This window comes from Carassius gibelio, chromosome A13 (assembly GCF_023724105.1).
Source record: "Carassius gibelio isolate Cgi1373 ecotype wild population from Czech Republic chromosome A13, carGib1.2-hapl.c, whole genome shotgun sequence".
Lineage (NCBI taxonomy): Eukaryota > Metazoa > Chordata > Actinopteri > Cypriniformes > Cyprinidae > Carassius > Carassius gibelio.
In genome coordinates, this window is record NC_068383.1 from 7,430,316 (window position 1) to 7,457,745 (window position 27,430).

Here is a 27,430-nt window from a genome sequence, read left to right on the forward strand (position 1 = left end):
TAAAAAGCTGAATTATATTTTTATTGTTTTATCTCAAGTGATGCAGTATTAATTGGCTTCATAATTGCGCACTTTTTCCTGACTGAGTTTATTTTTTATTGTATATTATATTGTTGAATCTCATTAGTGATCTTGGACTAAGTGTGCTTTGAAATTCAAATGTGAGTTTTAAACAGGCTTGTTTGTCTCTGAGATTTATGAGCACATTGTTATGCACTTTTCAGAGTAGATTCTTTTGTCTTCAGTATTTGATTATCATAGTGTAAAAACCATAGACAGTAAAAACAGAGGATGAGAGTCCAGCTAATGATTCTGATGCACTGTGTAGGCTTAAGCCTGATGAGGTTCACTATACTGAACTCATCATAAGCCACAACAGGACAGCACTGTTCATCTATTCGTATTCCCTGCAGCGATCGGAAACAGCCGCACGCTCAGCAATATTTAACAGTGTCGCAGTTCACGTGATGTGAATCTGGCATCTAGCACAGGAAATAACAGATGAGATAAACTGAGAAACTGACAATTGCGTGGTGTTTGCGGATGCTACGTGTGTTGTAAACACCCTTAAAATAAACAGTCAAAGAAATGTTAATAGATAGGCTATATTAATCTGAATTGAAAGCACCCCAAAATCCCCCAGCAAGCAAATGTCATTTGTTTATTTATTTATTTATTTTAATTAAAATGAAAACGAATTAATATATCACTGTACTAAACCCCTAAATTGGAAAAAAGTATTCACTACTCATAAACTTTAACATGTCCATTTATAATTAAACATAAGGACACAAAAAAATAAGTTTATTTTTTCAAAAGTTTCAAAACCCAGAGGACACTGAACCGTGGGAATCGAACTTTTTTTTGCGTTGTTCTACGTGTACGTGATGACGTAGGTGCATACGCGCGCGCTCTCATCACTAATTTCCTGAAATATACATAAACACCGCAGCTGACTGAGAGTAAAAAGGTGCCATTTGATCCTGATGCTTGTGGGATGTGCTGATAGTTCAAGCCAGGTGTGCTTTCCGGAATGAGGCGCTCCTCAAATGGGTTGGGCTCTTATACAGGTTTAACTTCATTCCTGAAGAGATTGATTATTTCTTTTTCGCTGTCAAGACTTTCTCCATTATAAATAAAGATTTAATAGCGTTATATATTTTTTTAATATTCAGTTTCTTTTTATTTGTGTAGCGCTTTTCACAATACATATATGTTTAGAGGATTGTTCCTAAATAAACTTAGTATTGCCAAAATATTAAAATCATGAATACAGAGTTATATTAATTATACAGTTATTTTACCATATTAAAATTAAGTAGCCTACATAACAGAATTAAATAGTACATCTCTTTCCTGCTCGCACACACTTCAACCCAACTTTTCTATTCATCGTTAGAGAAGCCTTAGAGTTTTCCCCGCCCATGTGTGGTGATTGACACCTACATCGACCAATGATGTTCCAAGTAGTCTTTAAACCGGCCAATGACGTAGCGTTGTAGGCCCGAACCCGGCCCAGCATGCTAGACCGCGTCCGTGTTGTGTGTGTGCTATGGACTCAGCCCAGTAATATTGACAATAGGGCGAAAAAGGGACCGATATTCCATAATAAAACACATTTTCTGGATTAAAATAACATATAAGTGCAGTGTGTGGATACAAAGAGATACCCGGGGATGTTCGTATTTCTGCTGGAGCCTTTTCTATCGTCGGAAATTTGAGTGTTTGATGGGATTATTGCTGTGGGTTTGGCATTTTTTAAGGCCAAAAACAGATTTGGTGTCTTTCTTTATCTTTTTCTGCTGCTTCAAGAGGCCTTGAAGAAGGAAAGACGGTTAAAAACACAGATCAGCTCTTCACATCGAAAACATCAAGGTAAATTGAATATTTGAAGGTTTTTTGGCCTGTCCTGCTCAAGTTTACGTTAGATCCGGCTCGTTTTAGTGTTTCATATACTTACCAGAGTACTATGTCAAATAAATTAACTTTAGCTCCAAGAATACTTTTTATACAGAGTTTGTAAGGGGGTTTTGTAGTATTTGTGTACCGAAAGGGGGAAAATTAAAAACGCAAGCATACTTTTAATGTTTTTTACACATTGTCCGACCATTTGAATGGGTGGATACGTGAAAATCCATGAAGGAACTTGTTCTTCATCTGTTTTTGTTTTACTGGTGATTTGGAATGCAGCAGGTCTTTGTCAGCTGCTTGTGTGTGTGTGTAAGTGTGTTTAACATCATCAGGAGATCATGAGTACATCATCTGTACTCATCTGCACTCATTTGGACCATTGCATTTCAGAGGTTTGCACTTTTTTTCTATAGTTTTTGAAGGAACCACAGTGCCAAATTGCTCATGTGCATCTCCGAACTCTGCCTGTTTATTTTGGACAAGCCCACCAAATGCAAGATGATTATTACTTCACTAGTCCGTGCCCCTGTGCCCTGTTTCCATGGTCTGGTTCACTTCAGCTGCCTGGCAGTTGCAGTGTCTTGTCATCAACAAAAACAACAACACGTTCATCTCACAAGTGGATTAAAGTTGGACTGGTTGTTTTGGGTGAATTTTAGTCAAAAACCAATGGGAGAAGTTATCTCTAATTACCTGGTTATGGAGATTAGGGCCAGGGCATCAGTGTTTTGGATTTACGGCTAGGCATGAGTGTTTCCTAGATTGTGGTTGCAGCGTTCACGTCTTTGTCAGTCCATCCAGTGATTAAGCCCTGTGATGTTTTTTTTTTATACCTGCAGATCTTTATACAGAGCTGGATCACAGAACAACATGGACATCTGGGATTATCTCTCACTTTTCAATAGAAAGAATCATGCACTGAACTAGTTTATCTATCTATCTATCTATCTATCTATCTATCTATCTATATACATCTCTCTGCCTCTCTGTCTATTTTGTAGACAAAAATATGTAAATAATTTTTTGCTAAGGTTAACATGGGCTGTTGAGTAAAGGTTGTCATCTTTCATATTTTGTCTTGCTTTTACACCAAAATCTAGCTGTGAATGACAAATCTAGCTGTGAATGAACTTTAAAACAAGACAGGAGGGAACATGGATCTTTTTCCATTTCTCACCTCATCAGTCTTATGTCCTGGACTGGTCCTATTTCACCCCAAATTAAAAATATTAAATTTATTTGCATAATTAATAATTAAAAATATATGCATTATTTTCATGTCAATTAAGTTAAATTAAAAGTATTTGGTGCATTTGTTGATTTAATTAAATAAATCACTGATTTATTCAAATCAACATAAATGCAGCAAATACTACCAGCATATAAATATAAAAGAGTTTTTAAAAATAATTTTTATATATATATATATATATATATATATATATATATATATATATATATATATATATATATATATTATTTATATATAATTTATTATTATTATTGTAATGAGATTTATGGTGTAAATGTGCTTTAACATTTTCTGAAAATAATGTAAAAAAAAATCGAATTTTGTTTTTCTTGTATCAAATTATATACATTTTGTTGATTTTGGGTTGAAATGTGACACATTCCAGCTTTGGGACATTCTCAAGAGTCTTAACCACAATGACTGCTTGTGTTTATTGATTTCTGCTGACCTTATGTGTTTTCATCAATGTTCTCTTGTGCGATTGTTGCTTGCATTCTTTGTTCTTGTACATGAGAGGAAGGTTTATTCTTTTTACAGGTAGCGATACTGTCAGGCCTGTCCTTTCTGTCAACGGGAGAAGTGGCTGAGAAAAGGGATGATATTGTTTGTGGTAGGCTGCACAGTGCAGCATTATGGGATGCCATCAATAGATGTCGGCAGCATCTCACTCGTTTGATGTCTGCTAATTTAAATCTCTTGGACTGCAATATCAAAGTGCTCTGAATAATCAGATTAAAGACCATACAGGCTTCGGACCATCCTATTCATATTATCAGTTGAATTGTACTTTTCTATGCAAATTCACTTGTGTCTACTTAGGGATTTTTTTGTTCAAAAGATACAAAATAACTGAGTTCAGTTGTAAATGTATATGATTTGGGCTTCTTAAGTTCCACCAGCATGACCAGAGGATAAATTTAGGTGGTCTTTCTCTCTTTTCTCTGCTTCCCTGGCCTGTTTACTTCCTGTTAAACTTTTCTCTGCTCCTCCCTTTCTAAAGGAGCATTTACAATCACACTGGTTAAATCGCAGGAGGTTGTAGACTCTCTATGGTCACTAGTGTTGTCATGGTACTGATACCAGTGGAAATCCACGGTACTCGATAACAATTTCGGTACCAAAGTAACAAAACACAAAAATATGCTAATTAAAAGAAAAATGCCATTTTTTAATGCTTATTTACAATTGTGTTTAAAGTTTTTCTACAAGTAATATAATTATGAAAAACAGTAAACAAGTTTCACCCAAATTTAATTTGTCTTTTAATTGATGAATTTAAATTTTTTGGTAAATAAAGGGGATTTGCTATTAAAATTAAAGCAGGGAAGAAATATTGTGGGATTTATTTCTTTAAAAAAAGTTGTATTAATTTTTATCACATACATTCTACTAAATAATAGTTAAATTTTTAGCACAATGTCTTTATGTAAAAATGAACTTATTTTGACGTGTTGCCATGAATACCTTTAAATTGGCACTGGTTTTACTGAAATGAAACGGTAAAATGCTTGTGAAGTGACTCAGAACAGTTCTGGTGATGTTTATGTATTTATGTCCTCATTGAGATGGCAGATGCTGAAATTACTGCAAGCGTCACACTCTTCAGTCTATGTAGTAAACAAACCCGCACGTCTCTGTCATTCATTCATTCACACAGAGATGTGCAGAACATGCAGGATTCATATTTCAACCAACTTTTGTGGTTTAACATTTACAGATACTGGTCCATATGGAGATTTGATTTGATTAATTTATGCTAACTTTGACAAATTCCGTGTCTGTCCATATTAAAATGTAAGTTTAATTTTCATGACTGGATTTTGAGATTCCGTCCGGGTTTTCTGCTTCACAAAAATCATAGCGCTGTATGCGTCGAGAACCGGGTTGACCGGGTCCTCTCCTCTGTACCACCGGTACTTAAAGAAACCTGGTACTGTGACATTTTCATTTTTTTTGTACTGACTTGGTACCGAAGAACCGGGTCTTTTGACAACACTAAAGGTCACTAGTTCCAACCAGACTGCCACATTCAACTGTTCCACTTTACTGATGGTTGTTATCGCTCATGACTTCAGAAATCGGCAATATGAAAATGTTGATAAATTATTCAAATTGAAAAAATAAAAACTGAGTTATTTTCATTTGCTTTAATTCAAAAGACTTTCTTTTTTTCCCTTTTACTTCTGTGTCTTAATTCCCAAATGCATCTGGTTTGTTATGCAGGGCAGTAATTCTGTGTGTTTATCTGCTTTAATTTCATGCTTGAAATTCAAGCTGACACCTGTAGAACCGCGGTAAACCTGATCCAGATTTTTTATGATTTTTTATGCTTATGAATTTGTTTCCATTCTGTTTTATCTTTCATTGCAGTGTTTATTCTTGCCTTTATTTACATCTCTGTCTAGATCTTCATTTTGCCACCACATTTCTTTCCTATAGCCATTTGTGGTTCATTTTATAATATCAAGTCTGAAATGCTAACTTTTTTTGTCCCAAGGCATTAAAAGAGGTCTAGATTAGGTGCTGTTATTGGTCTTGCAAAACAGCTTAATGCACAGACATAATGAAAATATACACATCATTGATCTAAAGACCTCAGTGCAACTAACGGCTGGGAGAGTAACTTTACATTTCTCTCTTGTCTTTTTTCCATTAAGCACTTAAATATCTGGGATTATTTAATCCATCATAAAACCTACAGAACTATGAAATCTTTTATTTTGTGTGTGTGTGTGTGTGTGTGTTGTTTTGAAGTATAACTTGCCATTAATCATTGTGTAGTTTCGTAGCCTGGTTATTGTCAGTGACTGTAGGAGTGTGTTTACTTGTAAATATTTTGGTTCATAACCACCGAGTGCCTTGCAAATATTAGACTCAAGTTGATGACGAGTGTGTGTTCTCTAATTATATCCATCTAAAAACTTGTCTTTACAGAGTGATCATGTTAACAACAGCACAGTTATTTATAACTATAGATGATTATGTTAATCAGTCAAACATTTGGTAGTGTTTTTAACACTTTCCTTCATTACTTAAAATCTGTGCACTAATACATAAACACAACCCACTAACTCTGTAACATTTATGATAACTATTGTCCCAGTATTTTTGTGTAACTTTTACATGAAGATCAAGTATAACTTAATGGGTGCTAAGAAAATGGGCTGCTTTATATGAATTATATAACAAAAATTTAAATAACTAATTATAGATTTAGGTTAAATAAAAATGTCAGTCTTTATTTTTCTTCTTTTTAGGGCAGCAGTAGCTCTAGCAGTGAATCAAGCATCCAAATCAAAAGCTGCAGGACAGCCCACAATTCAGCAAACATTTCAGAAACAAATGAAAGAACAGATAAACAAATACTACTCTTCCAAATATTCGGTATGTTGCTTAGAAATAAAATGTTATGTTCAGTTTTTTTAAGACATAATAGCACATTAAAAATAGCACATTTTAGAGCTGTAACAACAATACCGTAATACTGTAAAACCATGATATTTTTTCTTAAGGTTATCATACCGTCAAAATCTCATACGGGCCCATGCTAACTTTGATCATATGATCTTGAAAGGGGAACTTTTTGTTCTCCTCTGCTCAAGGACTATAAATGGTATATAGTTTTTAGACATACTACGGAGTGGCAAATTTAGATCTTTAGTGCTTATTATTATTATTATTATTATTTATTTTATTTTTGCGCAAAATGCATTTGGTGCAGTGTTGATGTGTTTCCTTAAATACCTTGCTCTTTTTGTTCCAGGGCTATGTCCTCCGCAGCCACCACGCCTCCATCAGTGGATAAAGTAGACGGATTTTCCCGGAAGTCTGTCCGGAAAGCCAAGCAGAAACGTTCCCAGAGTTCCTCACAGTTCCGCTCTCAGGGCAAACCAATCGAACTCACTCCTCTTCCCCTGCTCAAAGGTGACTAACTCACAAATACTAAATGCTCTCATAACCACTTGTGCTCTGAAATCACTTAAGCTCTTGTAAGTCTCTGATACAGAGTAGAATACGGTTCTGATTCAGATGGCTTCAGGAGTCTATACAGCTTTGCAGTAGAATAAGGATACAGATTTGCTATTAATTGAAAGCATTTTTCTGAGGTCACATCTGAACAGTACTCATTGTCAACATTCTAGTGTTGTTTGCTTCATTAGGTTATTGTTTTTCAATAGTTAGCCTATATTTATTGTGCAAATAAATACATTTCTTGTGTTTTGTTGGTGTTTGTAAATGGAAGGCCAAGTTGAGTGCATTGCATTCTGTGGATATACTATTTCTCTGTGGTTGTGTCCTAGTTACTCTACCTTTCAAAGGTTTGTGGTCTGTATGTAAATAGAACTCTTGTATGCTCACCAACGCTGCATTATAAGTTTGGTGTTGGCCTATGTGCTGCACATTTTGGCAAATATGCACAGTATACATGCTGCACATCACGCAAATAGTAAATATGGTAGAAACATTTACATTTAATCATTTAGCGGATGCTTTAATCCGAAGCATCTTGCAAATGAGAACAATAAAAGAAATCAGACCAGCAAGAGAACAACAACCGTATACAAGTGCCATGAAAAGTCTCAGTTAGTCTAGTACAGAATGCATAGCCAGTTTTTTTTTTTTTTTTTTATATATATATAAGATTATGTAAGAAAAGTGCTAGTATTAGTTCGTTAAGTGCTGGAAACAAAAGATGAGTCTTTTAGATGTTTTTTGAAAATGAGTAAAGACTCTAATTGAGATTGGGAGGTCATTCCACCAGCTGGGCACAGTCCAGGAAAAGGTCCGTGAGAGTGATTTTGAACCTCTTTTGGATGGCACCACAAGGCGTCGTTCACCTGCAGAGCGCAAACTTCTGGAGGGCACATAAGTTTGAACTAGTGAGATAAGGTATGTTGGTGCCATGCCAGTGGTTGTCTTGTAGGCAAGCATAAAACATAACCAGTTTTGCTTATGCATCATGGCTCTGTAAAACTTTTCAGTAAAATGTCAGATAGGAGAGTATATCTTGACTTGCCTACAGGGCCGTGGCTGGGGTTTGTCTTTGTACTCTTTACGAAGTGCAGATCTGACATGTTTTTCTGCTGTTTGTTAGTAAACATTATGAAAATACTATGGATTCGATTGTATTCTAAATGTTTTTCTGTTATTTACTCACTATTTTATCACTCTCAGTTGCTGTTGGGGACACTGAAACGTTCACGTTAAAACTAACAGATGAGGAGAGAACAGTTTAGAAATCTGTCCATTTCACTGCTTAGAAGCTGAAAAACTATGCAATATCACGTTCATAACCGCATGCGATTTATCTGCGATTATGACGCGGTATTGCATAGCTTGTCAGCGAGCTAAGGATCTGTGTAGTAAGTGCCGCTCCATTTGAAAGCAGGTGATGGACATTTACTGCTGATCTGCTGATCACAGCCCCGGCTCTACTGACAAAACACGCATGACAATCACCTGCGATTGTTCATGCAGCCCTAATTTGGACATTCTCCTGCTGAGAAATAGCTGATAAAGTGTAAGAAAAATGTGTGCTAAAGAGAAATGTTATATATCTGTTTTATTTAACATTCAATACCTCAGGAAAGAAATAAGGGGACAAGTATTTAGTGATGTTTCCCATTGAGCTGTAAGTGAATACAATTCGTTGTCGATTAACTTAAAGGAACACTCCAACTTTTTAGGACTTTAGCTTATTCACAGTATCCTCCAGAGTTAGATAAGTCCGTACATACCTTTTTCATTTCTGTGCGTTCTGTAAGTGTTATTTGACGCACCCACCGCTAGCCTAGCTTAGCACAAAGACTGGATGTAAATGGATATTGGTAAGTTAGTGAAGGCAGGATAGGCCTGACAGCAGTGCTCTCTCTCGCGCACACTCCAAGTCTTCAGTTCTCGTATACAGCGCGCGATCAGTTCTTGGCGCTCAAATACACACATAGCAGTCCAAATGTCTTTCTTGTAGAGTATCTCATGTGAATACAGTTATGTATTAAGTGAAGGTGAACAGGTGGGTGAAAACTGAACGTGTGTCAGTATTACATGCATGCTGTCTTAAAGGGACAGCATTCCTAATTAAGTACCTATCCGTGTCATTAATGTTAACCAACAAATATTAAATTTATATTTTAAGTAAACCAAATGTATTTGGAAAAAAAATTTGTTTAATTTGTATCTCTTTCATATTTGTCTTGTTCTTTTTCTTTGTCAAAAAATTATAAATGATTAAATATACATGAACAACTATAATTGTTTATAAGTTGCTCCCTTTTCACTACTGTTGAATGGATAGTTCACCCAAAAATTAAAATGGTCATCATTTAATCAAGTTTTCAAATTTATCATAGAGTACAAAGAAAATAACTACCAAAAGTAACTGCAGTGTGACTAAAAGTAATGACTAAAAGTTGACAAAAATGCAATGACTTTTCGTCGACTAAAACCATATAAGACTCATATGACTAAAATGTGACTACGCCTATTAAGCATTTTCATCTCATGATAGACTAAGACTAAATCAAAAATACCTGTCAAAATTAATACTGCTTCTGCAGAATTCGTGCATCAGAGGAAATGAAGAACAGCTGCAAAGCAACAAGTTTTCGCCATGTCAAAGAAACGCTGTTTTTTTTCACCCCCATGCCCAAACATCTTTGTTTGGCCTCCCAAAATTGGATGATGTCAGGAAACAGTGGTTGCAGTTTATTTGACATTGTATCTAGAATGTTATTTAGCCAAAAAAACAACAATAACGTTACCATTCTAATACGTCTTGCAATATCTGTGTGTGCAAAGGTTCTGTGTGATCCTCTTGTTCAATATTTTCATGGTCTGAATCCGGCTCAAATTGATATGGCAATATTGACACCATCCTTAACTATACCAGAGCAGACGGAAGTTGCTGCTTTTTTCAAGGGGCAGGGCAGTACTGAACCATCTAAGCTGTTCGCCAATCACAACACACTGGGACAGCTCTATTCATGTTTTTTGAATTTATGAACAAAAACGCCAAGTGAAAATTTCCTTTTTTTTATTTAGTGGTTTTGTGTGTTATAACAACATAAGGAATATCTTTATCTTTTTAATCATGAGAATTATATGAAAATGGTGACTTGAAATTTTCTACAATCTCTATACAGTGTTTATGTACAAAACAGTAGTTAGATTTCATTATGAAATTAAAAATAGTAAGTTACGGTATCAATAGAAATAATCAAAGATTATGAATAACTCTGCATCCCTATCAGAACTGTAATGTAACTTTTTCAGTGCTGCAAAAAGAGACTGACTTGTTTGTCCAAGTAACCTTTGAATCCAAATCAGTGTGTTGAGCGGTCAAACAGGTTGATTTAGTGTTTGTAGAGTGCATCTGATTGGCCATTGCCAAGGTAACCGCCCTCCCTCAGAGTCTTTGTCTGTTTACTTCTCATCATAAATGAATGCAAAATACAATCGTTCATTCGTCAAAGAACATGCTTCTGTCAGATTCACCAGTGTCATGTCAGAAGTTCACTGCCTTGCCTAGAAAATGACTGTTTTTGCTCGTGATGCGGTATTAAAATGATTGATTTCAGATAGGTAAGATCTATGCAGTGATGGGCTACGAAATGGAGCAAGAGTGACTGAAAGTGTTTCCATTCTGTATTGATGGCCTTTCCCCCCCGCAGAGTGCTCAGTAAGGAAGGATTATGGGAAGGAGGGATCAAAGCATCTCATTTCCTACAGGCGTCACTCCCTCAAAGGTCGCAGAGATGGTGTGAGTGTGATGTGGTCTACGGCTAATTTCAGTCATGGTTCGTAGCCTAGCAATAGTCATGAGCATGATGACAACAATCATCTGTAGTGAAAACTTAATCTGGTTTATCCAAAAAGTATTTAGAGTTTGAGATTTTTAAGGTAGCCAAAATATGTATCTTCACATCATATTGTGTTGCTGTACAATGGCAGTTGTTGTGTATTTATTTGTTAAATATAAATCATGTATAATGTAATGTTTAAAGAAATAGTTCACCCAAAAATCAAAATTTGCTGAAAATTTTTCTCATTATCTGACTATCCACGGTGATGTTTTCACAAGAAATTTGGAGAAATGTAAGCTTACATCACTTACTCATCATCATGGATTATTCCTCCTTATGTCTTCAATTTTCAGTGCATATACTGTAGCTGCATTGTAATGTCATACAGGTACAGGGTGCCTTTTAAAGCATAAATCATTTTAACATTGTTTTTCCATGATTAATTGTGCCACATTAACACGTTAAATTGACAGCCCTATTTTTAAGTTAATGATTTGATGGATTTGTTTCTTAAAAACATGCAGCTTCTCGCTTCACAAGAAAATTCTCATTATTCTCATTATCACGGCACACATTCACTGCAGAGGATCCATTGTTGAGCAATTGATGGAATGCTATATTTTTCCAAATATGTTCCGATAAAAAAGATATAACACATTAATCGGGAATGTCAATTATGTCAAAATTATTTCTAAAATCGTTCTCTGAAACTTTTCGGTATTCAAATTCTCAGACCGCAGTTGTTACAGCAAGACTCAACAATAAGGTCTGCCTGCTGGCCCAGTGCCATTGTGTGAGCATTTCAGACCTGCTTACAGAAAAGTTGTCCTTTTGGGCCTATTTTATGCCTTGCAAACGAAAGAAAGTCTTTCTGGTTTGGGATGATACAAAGGGAAAATGAGAAACTTTTCATTAAAGTGAACCATCCCTTTTTTAAACAGTGAAAATGATTAGGTGCAGAGAGAGAAAGCAAATCGGCCTACAGCATAAAGATGTCATGTATTTGGATGTTTACTAGTTTTGGACAGAAGTATCACAATGCCTGAAACCCAGTTGCCAGTAGATGGCACTGTAGATTTGCAACTCATGGGATGTTGCACTTTTCTAATAATCTTGCAGAGGTTTAATTACTCACTTCACTATAGATGTTAAGACTGAACCTTTATAGAAAATATGAAACTGATGATCAGTCATAGATCACATGACTTCAGTTTTGCATGCTAAACCGTTTATATACAAGCCAAAATAAGCCACATACACAATCATTCAGATGTACCAATATCATTTAAAAATATATAAATTTTAATATATTCTAAAATTTTACTTATTCCTGTGTTGGCAAAGCTAAATTTTCATCAGCCATTACTCCAGTCTTCAGTGTCATGTGATCCTTTAAAAAAAAAAAAAAAAAAACTTTCTAATATGTTGATTTGGTGCTCAAGAAAGTTATTTATTTATTTATATAAATGTTGAAAGCAGTTTTACTGCTTATTGTTTTTTCAGGTACTGCTATACTTTTTTTCAGGATCCATGCAAAGCTGGGTGATATATCTAACGATATGAACATGCGCATCTAGTCAGTAAATCTGGTTCCGTGCGCTAAATCGCCATCACCTGCTTTCAAATGGAGCGACAGAGCCGTAGATCACTGACAAGCTAAATGAATATAACATCGGATAAATATAACATCAGGGCTCTAGAGTGCGACCTAATTACTCAATGGTTCGACTAAAAAAAAATCAGCGGTTGCACCGGTACAACCAGCCGTTCGAGGGAAAAAAAAGTATCTCTATCATTCAGTCTTTTATTAGTCAAGGCCGGCCCAGGAGGTGGTTTGACTGACATGTCCAACAACCAATCACAGTTCATTTCATTCATGGTCACGTTTCGCGGCGTGGAAAGTTCGCCACATTGACAGACCGGTGTGTAAAACTCTCAGACGTATTTTAAAGATTTTATGCCGTGAACTTTAAATATTTCACATACTTTTGAAAATCCACCGTTTAGTTGATCCTGATAAGCGCTGTTCATCACAGTTGTAAACACGATGGCTTTCTACTTTCGCGAGGGGGTTTGGCATCACGGTATCTTTGTTTTCAGGCAAAACATTAAAGAACGCCACACACACGTCTCACAGAAATCCTGTAGAGTTCAACCAATCCGATAATGACTTTGAAATTCCTGAAGTGTTTCCACTTTTGTGTCCCATATGCATTCAGCCAACGGTCTGTGAGTGTGATGTCTGAGGCTGAGACTAGGCAGGCCCCAACTTTTTTTCACCCCTCGAGCTGGGTTTTCAGCTCCTGCAAAGCACCTGAAAAAGTAATTATCATAAATGTGATGGGGGAAATAGTAAGCACCAACACATTTTCAATAAGTTACCTTTCTTGTAGAATTGTGCTTCAAATAAAGAACTTTATGTTGACCAGATTGTTAGTTAATCATTTAGACTACTAGTAATATAAAGTCAATATTACTATTCTTATTTTCTTATCTTATTTTCACTGAACTACTGAACTTTCTATATATAGGCAATAGGCCTATATTGCCTATATATAGAAAGTTCAGTAGTTCAGTGAAAATAAGAAAGAAGATTCATAGGCAGATATTTTGAGTCTTGTTTCGTGTGATGTGTTTCTCGTCTCTTGTTAGACCACGTGTTCTGGCCACCATAGATACATTCCCAGCCTATGGTAAACTCCTGCCCCTCCTCCCCGGGGTCTGTGCTGTGCCTCTGACCTTGCTGGCTTGAACTTAAATGAGCAAGGCAAAAAATAGCACATTAGACACAGCGCCCGTCCGTGTTTCCGTAGGCTCAGCTCGGCCCTCCGACACCTGATCTCATGGGTTCCTCATGGAGGTGCAGATCTGTGCCCTGTACACATAACACACACACAACACAAGGCAGGAATGACAGTGAACGACGCGGGAAGAAATTGAGAAAACAAGAGAGAGACCTGTCTGAGTGAGTGATAGGGAAGAGCGGGTGGTCATGGTGTGTTTTTTTTTTGTCATTTTGCAGATGTCTGTCTATTAGAGTGTTGTTTTCCATGTTGTTTGGTGTTTTGGAGTTTGGTTCTTCTGACCGTATGTGGACATAAGTGAGATTAGCGGGCAGACTCTGTTCATTCAGTCAGCTACTGTGATCTCATAAAACATCTATACTGATCTTAATGGTATGAGTGCAGAATGTTCTGTCATTCCTTTTACAAGCATGACGCCTATAACATTGTATTTTTTATGTGAATCTGCATCGATTGCACTGGAAAGGTAATGTTAAGTAATATAATGGTGCTGTATCAGTTATTGGCCATCATATAGATTTTTTTTTTCATTACGTTGCAGGATTGTTTGATTTTAGGCTATTATTGCATATTTAATTGTGCTCATTTCTCTCTGTTTATGCATTTTTAACCTCATTACCTTTTTTGGTCACTAACGCATATTTAAAGTGAATCTTTAAAAAAAACAAATAATTGTAATTTGTAGAAAACCTTAAAATTATTATTTTTTCTTTCTGTAGTGTACATTATATTGTTTTGATGCTGAAGTTAACTAAACATTTTAGACTTATTGAGTTTTTGTTTTAATTGTTTAGATAATGAAATGTAGGCTATATATTTCAATATGTCCCATTTATCAGTGATCAGCCATAACTTTTTAAATTTGAAATTTTTAATTTACTATTATGGCCAGAATTTTCTGGCAAATCTGTGCATCACTACATCAGAATCAACTTTTTTTTGTAACTCTGCAGAAATAAATTTTCATGCACAAGTGAAAAAAGCCTTCCCCTTAGATTCAGGGAAATGTCTCTGCTTTTGTTTGTGTGTGTGTGTTTGTGCTAAATGCATAGAGTACATTTCCTTCTTGGTCTCTGGCTCTGTGAAAGTCACCTGCTAGTTTCACCTGTCGGAACAACTCACTACACACACACACACACACACACACACACACACAATTGCAATACTATGTAAGTAGCTACACACACAACTTTGTAACCAGTACTCTCTGTACATTTATTATCACACACGAACATTCTCTCTAATGTAATCCAAGACCACCATTCCACTGAAGTGGGGTTTTCCCCACCCAGGTTTATGATGCAGTGCAAGTCGTCACCTTATATGAACTTGTCGCTGCATCTTGGAGATCTGTTTCTCTTTAGTGTCTCAGAAGACATCGCTGGAGACTTTCTGTTTAGTTTATTACACTTAAGACCTTTTACATAAGCGTCTCTTTATACCTCAAAACCTTCTGATAAACTGACAAGAACAAAAAATCATTCTGGACACTAGGGGTGCTCTGATTGATCAGATACCGATCACAATCGGCCGATAATCACCGATTGATCAGCGGTCTCTAAAAAGGCAGATCTTTATAAAACCGATCTCAAGCTGATGACGCACCTGCTGTGAGAGGTCTGGCATGACCGTCTCGGTCTCTGTCCGGCACGGGTGAAATAATTATAATGCTTTAGGTGAGATACAATTCATATTGCTTCATTAATATTTTGAAAAAGTTTCAACCATAAAATCATGATCGGTGCATCCCTATTAGTATTAAAGGCAATGTTAAAACTAAGTTTTTTTTCCCTTTGTTAAACACCAACTACCCTATCAATATGAAATACATTGACTAAGGGAAGGAAATTGTTTAATAGACAATTTTATTGCGTATGGGTTTTTTTTTTCATTATTGTAATGATTGTGTTGGTTCAAAGGCCATCTGTTAAGTAAACCAAACTAGTGGGTCCATCACAGTATAGATTTGATTCTAAATCAGTGTTCTGCCTTAATTTGTGAAGTCATGTCAGCAAATTGGTTTTGAATTTCAACTCTGGGAAGTTTAAGTTTTTTGGCCTTTCCTGTGCTGCCCACTGATTAGTTTACATATCCAAGTCCTTTGCAGTCCTTGGATAATGGAACATTGCCCATTGTGGTGATTGATGACTGACCTAGAGCAATCTTTACGTCCTTAAATCTTTCCTCTGATAATAATTTGGGAAATGGGATCTTTTGTCTTGTCTGGAATGTGTTTACTGACATTACATGCTACTAAAATGAATCCCATTGTTAGCTTTTCTCTCAGGCTTTATCTGAGTCAGATGGTATTTGTGTATATGTGGAAGTACACCCTGAACCTTCTACTTTAGTGCTTTTTTGAACACACCCATCACAAAGTGACTTTTCAGCATGGCATTTTTTAGCTTTTTCTCATATGCATGTGTTTGTTTGTGAACAGACGTCTCTGCTCAGGAGCAGCCGGAGTTGTTCCTGAAGAAACTTCAGCAGTGTTGTGCTGTGTTTGATTTCATTGACACTCTGTCAGACCTGAAGATGAAAGAATACAAGCGCTCAACCCTCAACGAACTCGTCGATTATGTTACAGTCAGCCGAGGATACCTCACAGAACAGGCCTACCCAGAGGTCGTCAAAATGGTGAGTGAAAACACACATAGTCAACTTACTGTGCATCATCTCTCTGTGAACTTATTTTTCAGGTACAGTAGTTTTTGCAGTAGCTTACTTGAATGAACAACTAATAAAAGACTACACTTTACTGTATAAATTAAACATTGATTCTTATTAAAGCAACTGTATTAAAGTTCTTCAGTCAAGAGCAGTGAGCGATTCTTTTTATCTTTGTGTTTTGTTGTTTCATTAACATTAAAGGGATAGTTTCCCCAGAAATGAAAAATCTGTAATTTACTCATGTTTAAGTTGTTTAAAAACTTAATGAGTTTCTTTCTTAGTCCAGTATTCAGGCACTGTTTGACAGGCTTTTAGTGTGCGCATGCTTCAGTTGTACACATTCAGAAACGTGCATGTTAGAACCACATGCAAATTAAATATTTAACCGGCAAGGCTTTAAACCACATGCAGATAATGTACTTTTGTTATTGTAAATAAAAGTAGTATCCCGTGCCATGAGAGTAACTGTCCCTGAGTTAACATTTTATGTGAATTAGGGGTGTGCAATATGACGATTTTTGATCAAGGACGATGAAAATGTCTCCACGATCTGCTTTTGAAAAAATATTGTAGTATTGTGCTGCAGCGCACATTCTATCAGCTGCAGTTCTGTCACCTCCGTCTTATACTGTACAACACCACATGCATTCAACATCAGTATTGACTGAGTGGTAGAATCACTCTCTCATTATTTGCATGTGCTTTTAAATGTTTCATTCGCACGCTGACCTGTGCTTTTTCTGAACGCTGCATACACCCGAAGCATGTGTGCTAAAACCTGTCAAACATCACCTGGTTATTGAAATACCATATTTTCCGCACTATATGGTGCACCGGATTATAAGGTGCACCTTCATTGAATGGCCTATTTTAGAACTGTTTTCATATATAGGGCGCATTGGATTATAAGGCGCATAGAATAGAAGATACTGCAGCCAAACGTTTGACTGGGTTTGTGTTAAGCATCCACTAGATGGAGCTGTGCTAAAGGGAATGTAAACAAAGCAGTTAGATAAAGATGCCTTGAGCGCCTTGATAAATATATAAGGCACTCCGGAAAATAAGGCGCACTGTCGTTTTTTGAGAAAATGAAAGGCTTTTAAGTGCATCTTATAGTGCGGAAAATACGGTAAGTTATCTTTTGTGCTAATACTGTCATAACGCACAAGGTTTACATGTAGACTCAGTTGGTTATGTCTGAAATAAAAGTAAACAGTTGAGAGAAAAACGTATACGTTCCTGTATATCAGGTCTTAAAGGGACAGTAGGCCTATTAAACATGCAGCTTACTGTCATTGCTGTCAAGGGATAGATCACCCTAAAATTAAATTTCTGTCATTATTTACTCACTGTCACGTTGTCCCAAACCTGTATTAAAAAACACAAAAGAAGATATTTTGAAGAAGGTGGGTAACCAAACAGTTGTTGGTCCACATTGAATTTGATAGTAGCAAAAAATTCTATGGAAGTCACTGTGGATCAGCAACTGTTTCGTTTTCCACTCTCCACAAAATATCATTTATGTTCAGAAGAAGAAAGCAACTCATTCAGGTTTAAAAGCACTTTTGAGTGAGTAAATGGTGGTATAAAAATAAAACACTATGACAGAATTGACAGACAGCTGACAGAATTTTTATTTTTGGGTCAACTATTTAACATTAATAAACAACAAAACAAAGAGAAAAATCACTCACTGCTCTTGACTGAAGAAATTTAAAGTTGCTTTATGAATCGTATTATATAGTGTTTTATTTCTATATTTGTTCATTACATTTCTTGAATGCTCCTGCTAAATACACCTACTGTACCTGAAAATAAAGCACTGTTTGTTTTATTTGTATATTATGTGTAGTTGTAATGTGTATCTTTGTCATTTTTTGTTTTTTGTTACCTCGAAGGCTTTATCTTTAATAGGGAAATTAGTTTGGCTGTAATCCTCAGACAACTTGCAAAATAGTAAAACCAAATGTGACAAAGAATTGTGATAAAATTGTGAATCGTGATATTTCTAAAAGAAAAATTTGTGATATGATATTTTTTCCATATTGCCAACACCTGTGTATGTCGCGTTGTACAGTATATTGAGATGGAGATGCCAGAACTGCAACTGATAGTATGTGTGCTGTACCATGATACTACAGTATTTTTTCAAAAGCAGATCGTAGAGACCTTTTTATTGTTCACAGTGTTATCAATTGTTATCAATCAGTGGTCTGTAATATTTGATTCAGTAATTTTTATGGTTGTTACATCCTTTTTCTATTTATTTCTTTAGGTGTCCTATAATATATTCCGAACTCTTCCGCCCAGTGAGAGTAATGAGTATGACCCAGAGGAGGATGAACCCACTCTAGAGGCTTCATGGCCACATTTACAAGTGAGTGAGTGTGAGTGGTGACGGTTCTTAAAAATATTGTTTTGTACTCTCCTTGTGTAGAGCTCCTGTCTGTTTTATTTGTATCTGCGTGTTTGTCTGTGTGTTTTTACGAGGTTAAATATACACACACACACACACTCTGACCCTCTGTGTGTGTATACTCACTGTATGCTTCCAGGATTCCTTTAGAAATGAGATGCATATCTCTAGGAGAATCTTCCTGGTAAAACTTTTCTCTTTTGTTTCATTATAAATCCCTGATTTCATCTTCTTCATCTAAAAAAGAAAAGAAAAGAAAAAAAAATCCAATAATGAAAGCCACATTCCCAGACATGTGAACCTGTTTTATAATGGCAATGACCCCTGGTGGCAGTAGCAGTGTGTCCTGTGACCTCAACTTAACCATGACCTTTGACCTTTTCCCTTTCTTTGCATGCATGCTGAGTTCAAAGAACTCCACCAAATAACACAAACTCCTGCTCCCCCCCCCCCCCCCACATTCTTTTCTCTTCTCAGCTGGTGTATGAGTTCTTCATTCGCTTTTTGGAGAGCCAGGAGTTTCAACCCAGCATTGCCAAAAAGTACATAGACCAGAAATTTGTTTTACAGGTGAGGGTGTTCTTTTAAAAACCTCCTCAATCTCTTATTTTATCTTGCTCATCATTTTTATGTGCTGTCCATCTGTTGTCCTGTCAGCTGCTGGAGTTGTTTGACAGCGAGGACCCACGGGAGAGAGATTACCTGAAGACAGTCTTACACAGAATCTACGGAAAATTCCTGGGACTTAGAGCTTTTATACGAAAACAGATTAATAATATTTTTCTACGGTGGGGGATATGACAGTTTACATAATATCAATGCACATGCATGAATGAAGTGAAAGCATTCATCTCTGTCTTTCTCATTTTTAGTTTTGTTTATGAAACTGAGCACTTCAATGGAGTCGCAGAATTGTTGGAGATTTTGGGAAGGTGAGTCGTAAAATCCTGCAAATTATTATTGTTAAACTTTATTCTCAAATTATTAATGTTAACAAAATCAGCATTGCGTATAGAGTGTATTAGCATGTAGTTTTCAATTTCTGTACAGTCTAATCTCTAATTGTCACATCATACGAATTTCATATTAAGAAGTTCTTTTAACCCCAAAAGCAAACTATGCTCCCATTAAACTGGTTGTCTTTAAAATACACATCTTGTGTAAACCCAGGCTATCTGTAATCAGAAGCACATTTAAAACTGGAATATAATATAATTTAATTCACATGTCTCGTATATTCTTTCTTGATTACAATCCGCCATCAAAATGATTTTTTGACATTTAATTTTTCCAACTGCTGTGAGAATAGGCTATAATTAAACGATCCGCCACCTGCAGGATCCTCACATGTGATAGACGAGTAGCCGGGACAACTTCATGTTTACAGACTTCACATAATGATGCAGTACCATGCTAGAATTTCCCCCAAAAACCTACCCAAAACACTCAAATTAGAAAACATTATTATAAACTAACTCTTGTGAATCGTGCTTAAGTAAGGTCATAGATTTGAACACTGACTGGTTATGTACTTTCTCAAATATTGATTTTTGCATAATTTTTAACCCAGAAAAGTTACGTACTGCAGCTTTAAGTTTCACATTTGCATGTTCACTGTTCTCTGACATTGGTTAATGATCACATGACATGCAGATAAACTAATAAAATATTAAGTGTTTTATTTTGATTGCATGTTATTTCATGTTGTGATTTATTCAGATGTTATATTTTTATGATTTAATTATTTGCTTTTCATTAAACTCACAAACCTTAACTAACCCCAGTTTAGGAAACCTTGTTGTAATGTTCATGTTGTCAGTAACAACAAATGGAATATGTTTTCTATCAATTTGGTACAAGATTTCCTATTTAAATCAATCTGATAAAAGAGTTAGGTGAAAAATAATCTAAAAGTAATTTGATTATATTACCTAAAATGTGTAATAAAATTACTAACTAAATATTTTGTCATTTAATTTGGAGTCAGTAATGGGCTACAAATTGTAAGTATTCTATCCATCTCTGTCTATCAGTATGGTCCACAAATTAAGGTTTTTTTGGTTTTTTCCGGCCGCTACAGCTAGAGACTGTCTACTCTGGATTTCACAAAGCAACCATTGCTATTGCTATGTATTGAACTTCAATACATCATAAATGGAATGAGGCAGCAGTTTAATTTTGGGGATTTGTCGTGCCACATCCAGTGTAGACAGCATCACTAATTATAATCGGTTCTATTGTATTTTGTCGTATTGCGCCGCTCATGTCCAGTGTAGACACAGTGTTAGAGGTGTGTGGGCAATTAGCACGGTCACTGACATGACCAATAAAATCTTTAGAAATGGCAGGGCAGGGTTCGCGCTTGCCAAAAAAGTCATGCCATTTACATAATTTCAGTCACTTAACATAATTATATTATTGCAATTAACTAACAGTTGGTATTTTCTTTTACATAAAATGTGAGTTATTCTTGATCGTTTAAACATTCTTAAAGGGAAGGTTCCTCCGAAAATAAAAATAGTTTTTATTCACCTCCATGGTATTATATGATAAGCGCATTGGTTTCCATAAAGAAAAAACATACAGTCTCCAGGGGCTATAAAGCACCATAAAAAACAGTGTCCATATTTGTACAGTATTACACATCTTGATAAGATAAAAGCTTTTTGGGAGAAGCAAACATCCTTGACATCCGCTGCATCTTTTGTCATGCTTATAATACTTCATAACTGGAAGTTATCACACAATTTCCATGAAACAGGAGTAAATTAGCAAGAAACCCCTGATGATTTAATGGAACTGAGTTTTGCATTGTTCTGAATGTGCCGATAAATTCAGGGTTCAGCAATCCCAGAATGCTGTTAGTGAAAGTTTTGTTTGTCTCCTGTCAGCATCATCAATGGCTTCGCTCTGCCGCTGAAGGCCGAGCACAAACAGTTTCTGGTGAAAGTTTTGATTCCTCTTCACACCGTCAGAAGCCTCTCACTGTTCCATGCACAGGTACTGCCTGTGTTAAAACATCCAGATAAGTCATATGTGTTCACTTCCTGTTTATCCCATCACTGACATTACTGTTGCTTTTGCAGCTGGCGTATTGTATTGTACAGTTCCTAGAAAAAGACCCTGCATTAACAGAACCAGTGAGTGCAGCCTTTCACTAATCATCACTCTTTTTTCTTTCTTTTTTTTGTTCATTTATTTAATCAGTGTCCCGTTTTTCCCCCTTCTAACAGGTTATCAGAGGTCTGCTGAAAATCTGGCCTAAAACCTGTAGTCAGAAAGAGGTGAGATAGAAGCAGTCTCCTGAATAGAGCTAAGCCACAGTCATGATTTCAGGGCAATACAGAAGACAATGAAGGATGGATGGATTCACTGATGTTCTATGTCTGCTTCTCTGATAGGTCATGTTCCTAGGTGAGCTGGAGGAGATTCTGGATGTGATTGAGCCCACACAGTTTGTGAAGATCCAGGAGCCTCTCTTCAAACAGATCTCCAAATGTGTCTCCAGCCCTCATTTTCAGGTCTGCACATATCCAAATCAGACCAGCCCAAGTATACTTATGCAGCCAGTTTTTATGAGTCATGAAACCTTCTATTTCAGGACAGGCCATTTCTCAACACAGTTTTGCTCTTTAAGGGAAAGCGCTTATAAATGCATGTAGCAATTGACAATACAAAATAAATATGCATCATATTATTAGCTTAGAAACACTCAGATTGTGTGTATGTGTTTCCAGGTGGCTGAGAGAGCTCTGTACTACTGGAATAATGAGTACATCATGAGTCTGATTGAGGAGAACTCCAATGTGATTCTTCCTATAATGTTCACAAGTCTGTACAGGATCTCCAAAGAACACTGGAACCCGTGAGTCAAACCCATAGTCTTCTGATGTTATTTAACAACGCCACTGCAATCTCTGATAGTCTGAATAGATTCATAGAGCTTCTCTTGTCCCAATCGCATTCCTTGTTTCCTCTTTCTCTCAGGTCACTTAATGGAATTAAAATTAGTATTTAATTTAATGTATAATTACATTCAAAAACACTTTTGCAAGGATTGGTTTTGTGATTTAAAAATGTTAAACTTTAACAGATATATAATTTGAAACATTTTATAAACTAGTTTTTAAAAGTAAGATTTTTGTAAGAATGCTTATTTTTCTGAGCCAACACACATGAAGCATGTGCAGAGAGAGCTGGCTCTTTTGTGTCAACTGTCAAACTCACACAAGGTTATGTAAAATAAAAAACACACAAGTTCACAGAAACAGTCGGTAATATCTTTAAATGTAAATGCCTGGGGAGAAATGGCATGTGTATCAGTATATTAGATGTGTGAAACGGCATCTCTTGGACATGGGTGATATTTTGCCATGTATGTTCCCGAAGAAAACTCAGGACTGCAATCGGAGCATTTCAGGGAGTTCATGTGTTCAACTTTTGCAGATCTTTTTCATGTACAAAAAGCAACATTACATGCTACAGGAGGTTAATATTAATTTATTTAGCTTTTATTTAAAATGATAGATGTCACTGAGATATCATTAGCCCTTGTCCCTATTCCAGAGAGACCTGGTTAAGATGGCAGCACAAAAAGTTTCCAAAATAAAAAGACAAATCTATAGTCAGAAAACACATTCAATAATAAAAAAAGAAGTTAGGAAAAGCACTTACAAGACTCTTTTAAAACCGATTTCAAAGTATGTTTAAAAGCAGTCAAGGGTGGCAAGAACACTAGTTTAAGTATGTTTTCAATGTCGTTGCGTGCCTAAAGGGGAAAATTCTGAGGGTATCTTTTATTCGACGATGTATCCGAGATCTAGTACAATAACTGTTTGAATAAAGAAGTTAAACATTTTGAAATATAAGAAGGTAATTTACCAAATAGTGCTTTAGCAATAAATATATACATGTGTAAACTATGTTGTAAAGATGACCATTCTACAGATTCATAAAATATACAGGGATGTGTACGTGGTTCTGCACCACATATAAAACTAAATGCTGTATGAATCCAGTTTCCTTAACAAAGATGAAGCTGCATGCATATAAACAAGATGGGTCTGATAGTGGCAAATGCCTGTCCCTATTCAATTCAAAACTGGTATAATAGGACTCCTTTAACTTGTAATAATATTTCAGGATATAGCTGTTTTTAACTGTTTTTTTTTTATCATATAAATGCTGTCTCGGTGGGCAGAAGAGACTTCTTTCAAAAAAAAAAAAAAAAATACTTTGACATGTAGTGCACTTTCACAGCCTCCATGTAAACATTTAGTATATTTGTATGTGATATACACAACACTGTCCAGCACTAACTGGATGAATAATTTCCTGTCCAATCATACTTCAATTGTTTAATTTCTTCTCTTTTTCCGCTTTCAGGGCCATAGTAGCTTTAGTCTATAATGTTCTGAAGGCCTTCATGGAAATGAACAGCACTTTGTTTGATGAACTCACGTCCACTTACAAGTCAGATCGTCAGAGGTGTGTTTATTTTTTTTTTTTTTTTAATGCATTACTTTTGTGACAAGTAACTGTTGCATTTTACTTGTACATGCAGTATTAAACATACCTTACCTTTATTAGCATTTTTATTCCATCTGTCATTCCTCAGAGAGAAGAAAAAAGAGAAGGAGAGAGAGGAGCTGTGGAAGAGGTTGGAGGATCTGGAGTTAAAGAGAAGCCTCCAGAGTGACGGAATTATTCCCACTTAACGACGCGCCTCTCCTGGACCGCTTTTTTTCCAGCGCCCCCACCATGTGCTCGGGAACGTTGGCCACCTTTTTTTTTTTTCCTTTCTGTATTTGTGCGACTTACTTTACCGTAGATTCACCTCATCAGTCTCATTATTTCAAAAGCACTGTAAATAAGTTTATTTTATCTTCTTTTTTTTTCCCCCTTAAAAATATTATGCCGAAAAAGAACGTGACTAGAAAAAGGAAATTAAAAAATTCAAATAAGCAAAAAGAAAAAAAAAAGAAAGAAAGAAACTCGCACTGGAGGGGGAAGGATTTTGAGCAGACAGTAGGACTGAAATGAACGACTGCTGTATAGAAAATCAAACAAACAGAGAATCTGAACCCACCGATCTGACATACCTCAACCATCATTTCTGAACAACACCAGCCCAAATCTCTCTCTCTTTTCCAAAGACTTGCCCCGTCTTTGTCCCTTACTCCTCCGATTTTTCTTTTCCTCTTTATGTCTCTGAATTGGATCAAGATTTGCCACCTGTGTCCTCATTATCTGAAAACTGACTCGACTACCCTTGACCTTTGATTATCCGTTAACATCTGGACAAACGCAGCAGGTCTGGACTGTAGACGTCTTGAAGGGATGCAGAGGACACTATGCAGTATCCAGCAAAGAACAGGAAGTCATACATACTCACCAGCTCTTGTTTTTCCCTCCTCCTCCATTCTTTTTCTGTCCAAATGTGCCACCCAGTACACTCATTTGGATACTTTAGCACCAGTCCGGTACTGGTACCAGAAAATGGGACAGACACACATCTGAACGGGTGTCCAGAATTCCAGCAGCAAAACCAGAGATGCTTGTCATGAGAAATCGATTTGCAAGTGCACACACACACATTCTGCATTCAAGTGTGTGGGGGAGTTTCTTACAGTGTTAAGTACCTGTATACTGTATCTGAATGCAGTACTTTGATACTCTGTATCTAGTAGAACCTTAAGCGTATTTTTCTTTAGGAGAATCTAGTATATGATGAGGAAAGATTGAACATAGCCTCTTGGGATTTTTCTTTCTTTCTTTCTTTCTTGGGTTTCACTTCTAATTTGTGGGGGTTGTTTTATTTTATTTTTAAGTCTGGAATTTTGTTTGGTTTAGTTTTTTTGACCAAGTGGAATTTGTTCTTTCTTCCTTTTTTTACTTATTTGCTGATTGGGGGGAGTGAGAGGGGGATTGTGGAGGACTGATGCTGTGGTGAGCTTTGTCAGAATTGAACCTGTGCTTTAGAAAGCCCCAGACATCAAATGATTACAAAAGTTAAAAAGGGTCGGATAAATACAAATGTTTAATTATTTTAAAAAAAATAAAGAGATATTAAATTAAACCTGTTTTGTGATAAAGACGAAATGCACATTTGCCTTCTTTGTGGCGCGTTTGAGTGGAAGAAAGTGTAAAGGAGAGGTATCTGTATTGACCACCATAGCCATGTAAAAATTTTATATAGGTAATTATTGCAGCTTGAAATTGTAAAATGGTTCCTGTTCGTAACTCGTTCCATTTTTTTTTTTAGGGGTAAAACTGAATCATTTTCTTGACCTTTGGTTTTACTAAATGTTCCATTCTTTTAAGATGGATCTTTTCAATGAATCAGCCAAACAAACCCGTCTGAACCAGGCCACTATGAATACAATTTTGTTCAGACCACACAACAGTTGTTTGTGTCAGAACACAAAGTTGTGCAGAATCTTTGTAATGATTTTTCATAATTTCTCCTTTTTTTTCTGCAGGGTAAACACATTGCATAGCTTGAATTTAGAATGACTAGAGGGTGAATAAATAAGAGTATGTTTGTTTTCAGTTTACCCTTACTTTAAATCAGTGTGACTGACCAATTGTTTATAGGACCATGTGTGGTGTGTTTGTAAACTCAGTATTACTCTCTTTCCAGCCCTTTATTCACCAGTACCAAATTATTCCACAAGAGTGCAGCAGAGCTCAACATTAAACATTTCTAAACCAGCCTTTTGCTTTTGTGGAAAACATTGGATGTGCATTATAAAATCTTTTCAACCTTTGTGCATGTAGTCTTTTGATGCAGCTCCATCGTTTTTCCTAATAGTTTGCACGCTAAAGTATGAGCTTGTAGGATTTGGCAGGATTTTTTCTGAGGGCTTAAAAGATTCTGAGCTGCTCTGAAATTGGCAGGTTTATATGTAGTTAAGACGTATATGCAGGCTTTATTATTTCAGTTTGAGCATTAACCCGTCAGATCTTAGGAAGGAAGGGTGTACTTCGGTGACTGCTTGCTTTAATTAACATCACTCCTGGAAGCATAGCAGTACTTTTTAGAAAAAAATAAAATGTTCTTAAAGGGACAGTTCATTGAGAAATGGAAATTATTTCACCCTCACAATCCAAACTAGGTTTGGAACAAAATCAGAGTAAATAATATTAATAATATATTTTTATTTATTGTCATTTATTATTATGCATTTACTTTCTATAAAAGGAAAAATAATAATACATTTAAAATTAAATAAATATCTAATTAAATTAAAATATATATATATTCTCCTCTAAAAGTCAAATAGCCTCCATTGTTTATAATACCCTCTTATGTGGGTCCCCAGTAATGTACAGGACACGTACTGCTTTCGTTAGTGACTGCCCTGACACACTAATAGACTCTTTTGGATTTTTTTAAAGGGATCGATCTCCCAAAAAATGACAATTACCCAATAATTTACTCACTCTCAAGTTATCCTGGGTGTATATTACTTTCTTCTTTCAGTTGACTACTGAGTTATATTTTAAAAATGTCCTGGCTCATCTAAGCGTTATAATAGCAGTGAATGGGTGATATTCAGTAGTCCAATTTAAT

The 27,430-nt window shown here is 36.0% G+C and overlaps 1 protein-coding gene across 3 annotated transcripts; it reads left to right on the forward strand.

The window, feature by feature from the left end:
• The first annotated feature begins 1,504 nt into the window (after positions 1 to 1,504).
• Positions 1,505 to 26,570, forward strand: LOC128026000 (serine/threonine-protein phosphatase 2A 56 kDa regulatory subunit epsilon isoform). Of its 3 annotated transcripts, XM_052612661.1 has the most exons (15): positions 1,505 to 1,875; positions 6,421 to 6,547; positions 6,927 to 7,087; positions 16,210 to 16,406; positions 18,715 to 18,816; positions 19,333 to 19,425; positions 19,513 to 19,643; positions 19,728 to 19,787; positions 21,747 to 21,855; positions 21,942 to 21,995; positions 22,089 to 22,139; positions 22,257 to 22,376; positions 22,593 to 22,720; positions 24,241 to 24,342; positions 24,473 to 26,570. In XM_052612661.1, exons 3-15 carry the CDS (start codon positions 6,931 to 6,933, stop codon positions 24,570 to 24,572), a joined length of 1,404 nt encoding a protein of 467 aa, XP_052468621.1. In that variant the 5' UTR covers positions 1,505 to 1,875; positions 6,421 to 6,547; positions 6,927 to 6,930; the 3' UTR covers positions 24,573 to 26,570. The 3 variants fall into 3 exon arrangements, with proteins under 3 accessions (XP_052468621.1, XP_052468620.1, XP_052468622.1); XM_052612660.1 differs by lacking the exon at positions 6,421 to 6,547 and having other exon boundaries at positions 1,506 to 1,875; XM_052612662.1 differs by lacking the exons at positions 1,505 to 1,875; positions 6,421 to 6,547; positions 6,927 to 7,087 and adding an exon at positions 13,786 to 13,930.
• Positions 26,571 to 27,430: the final 860 nt, after the last annotated feature.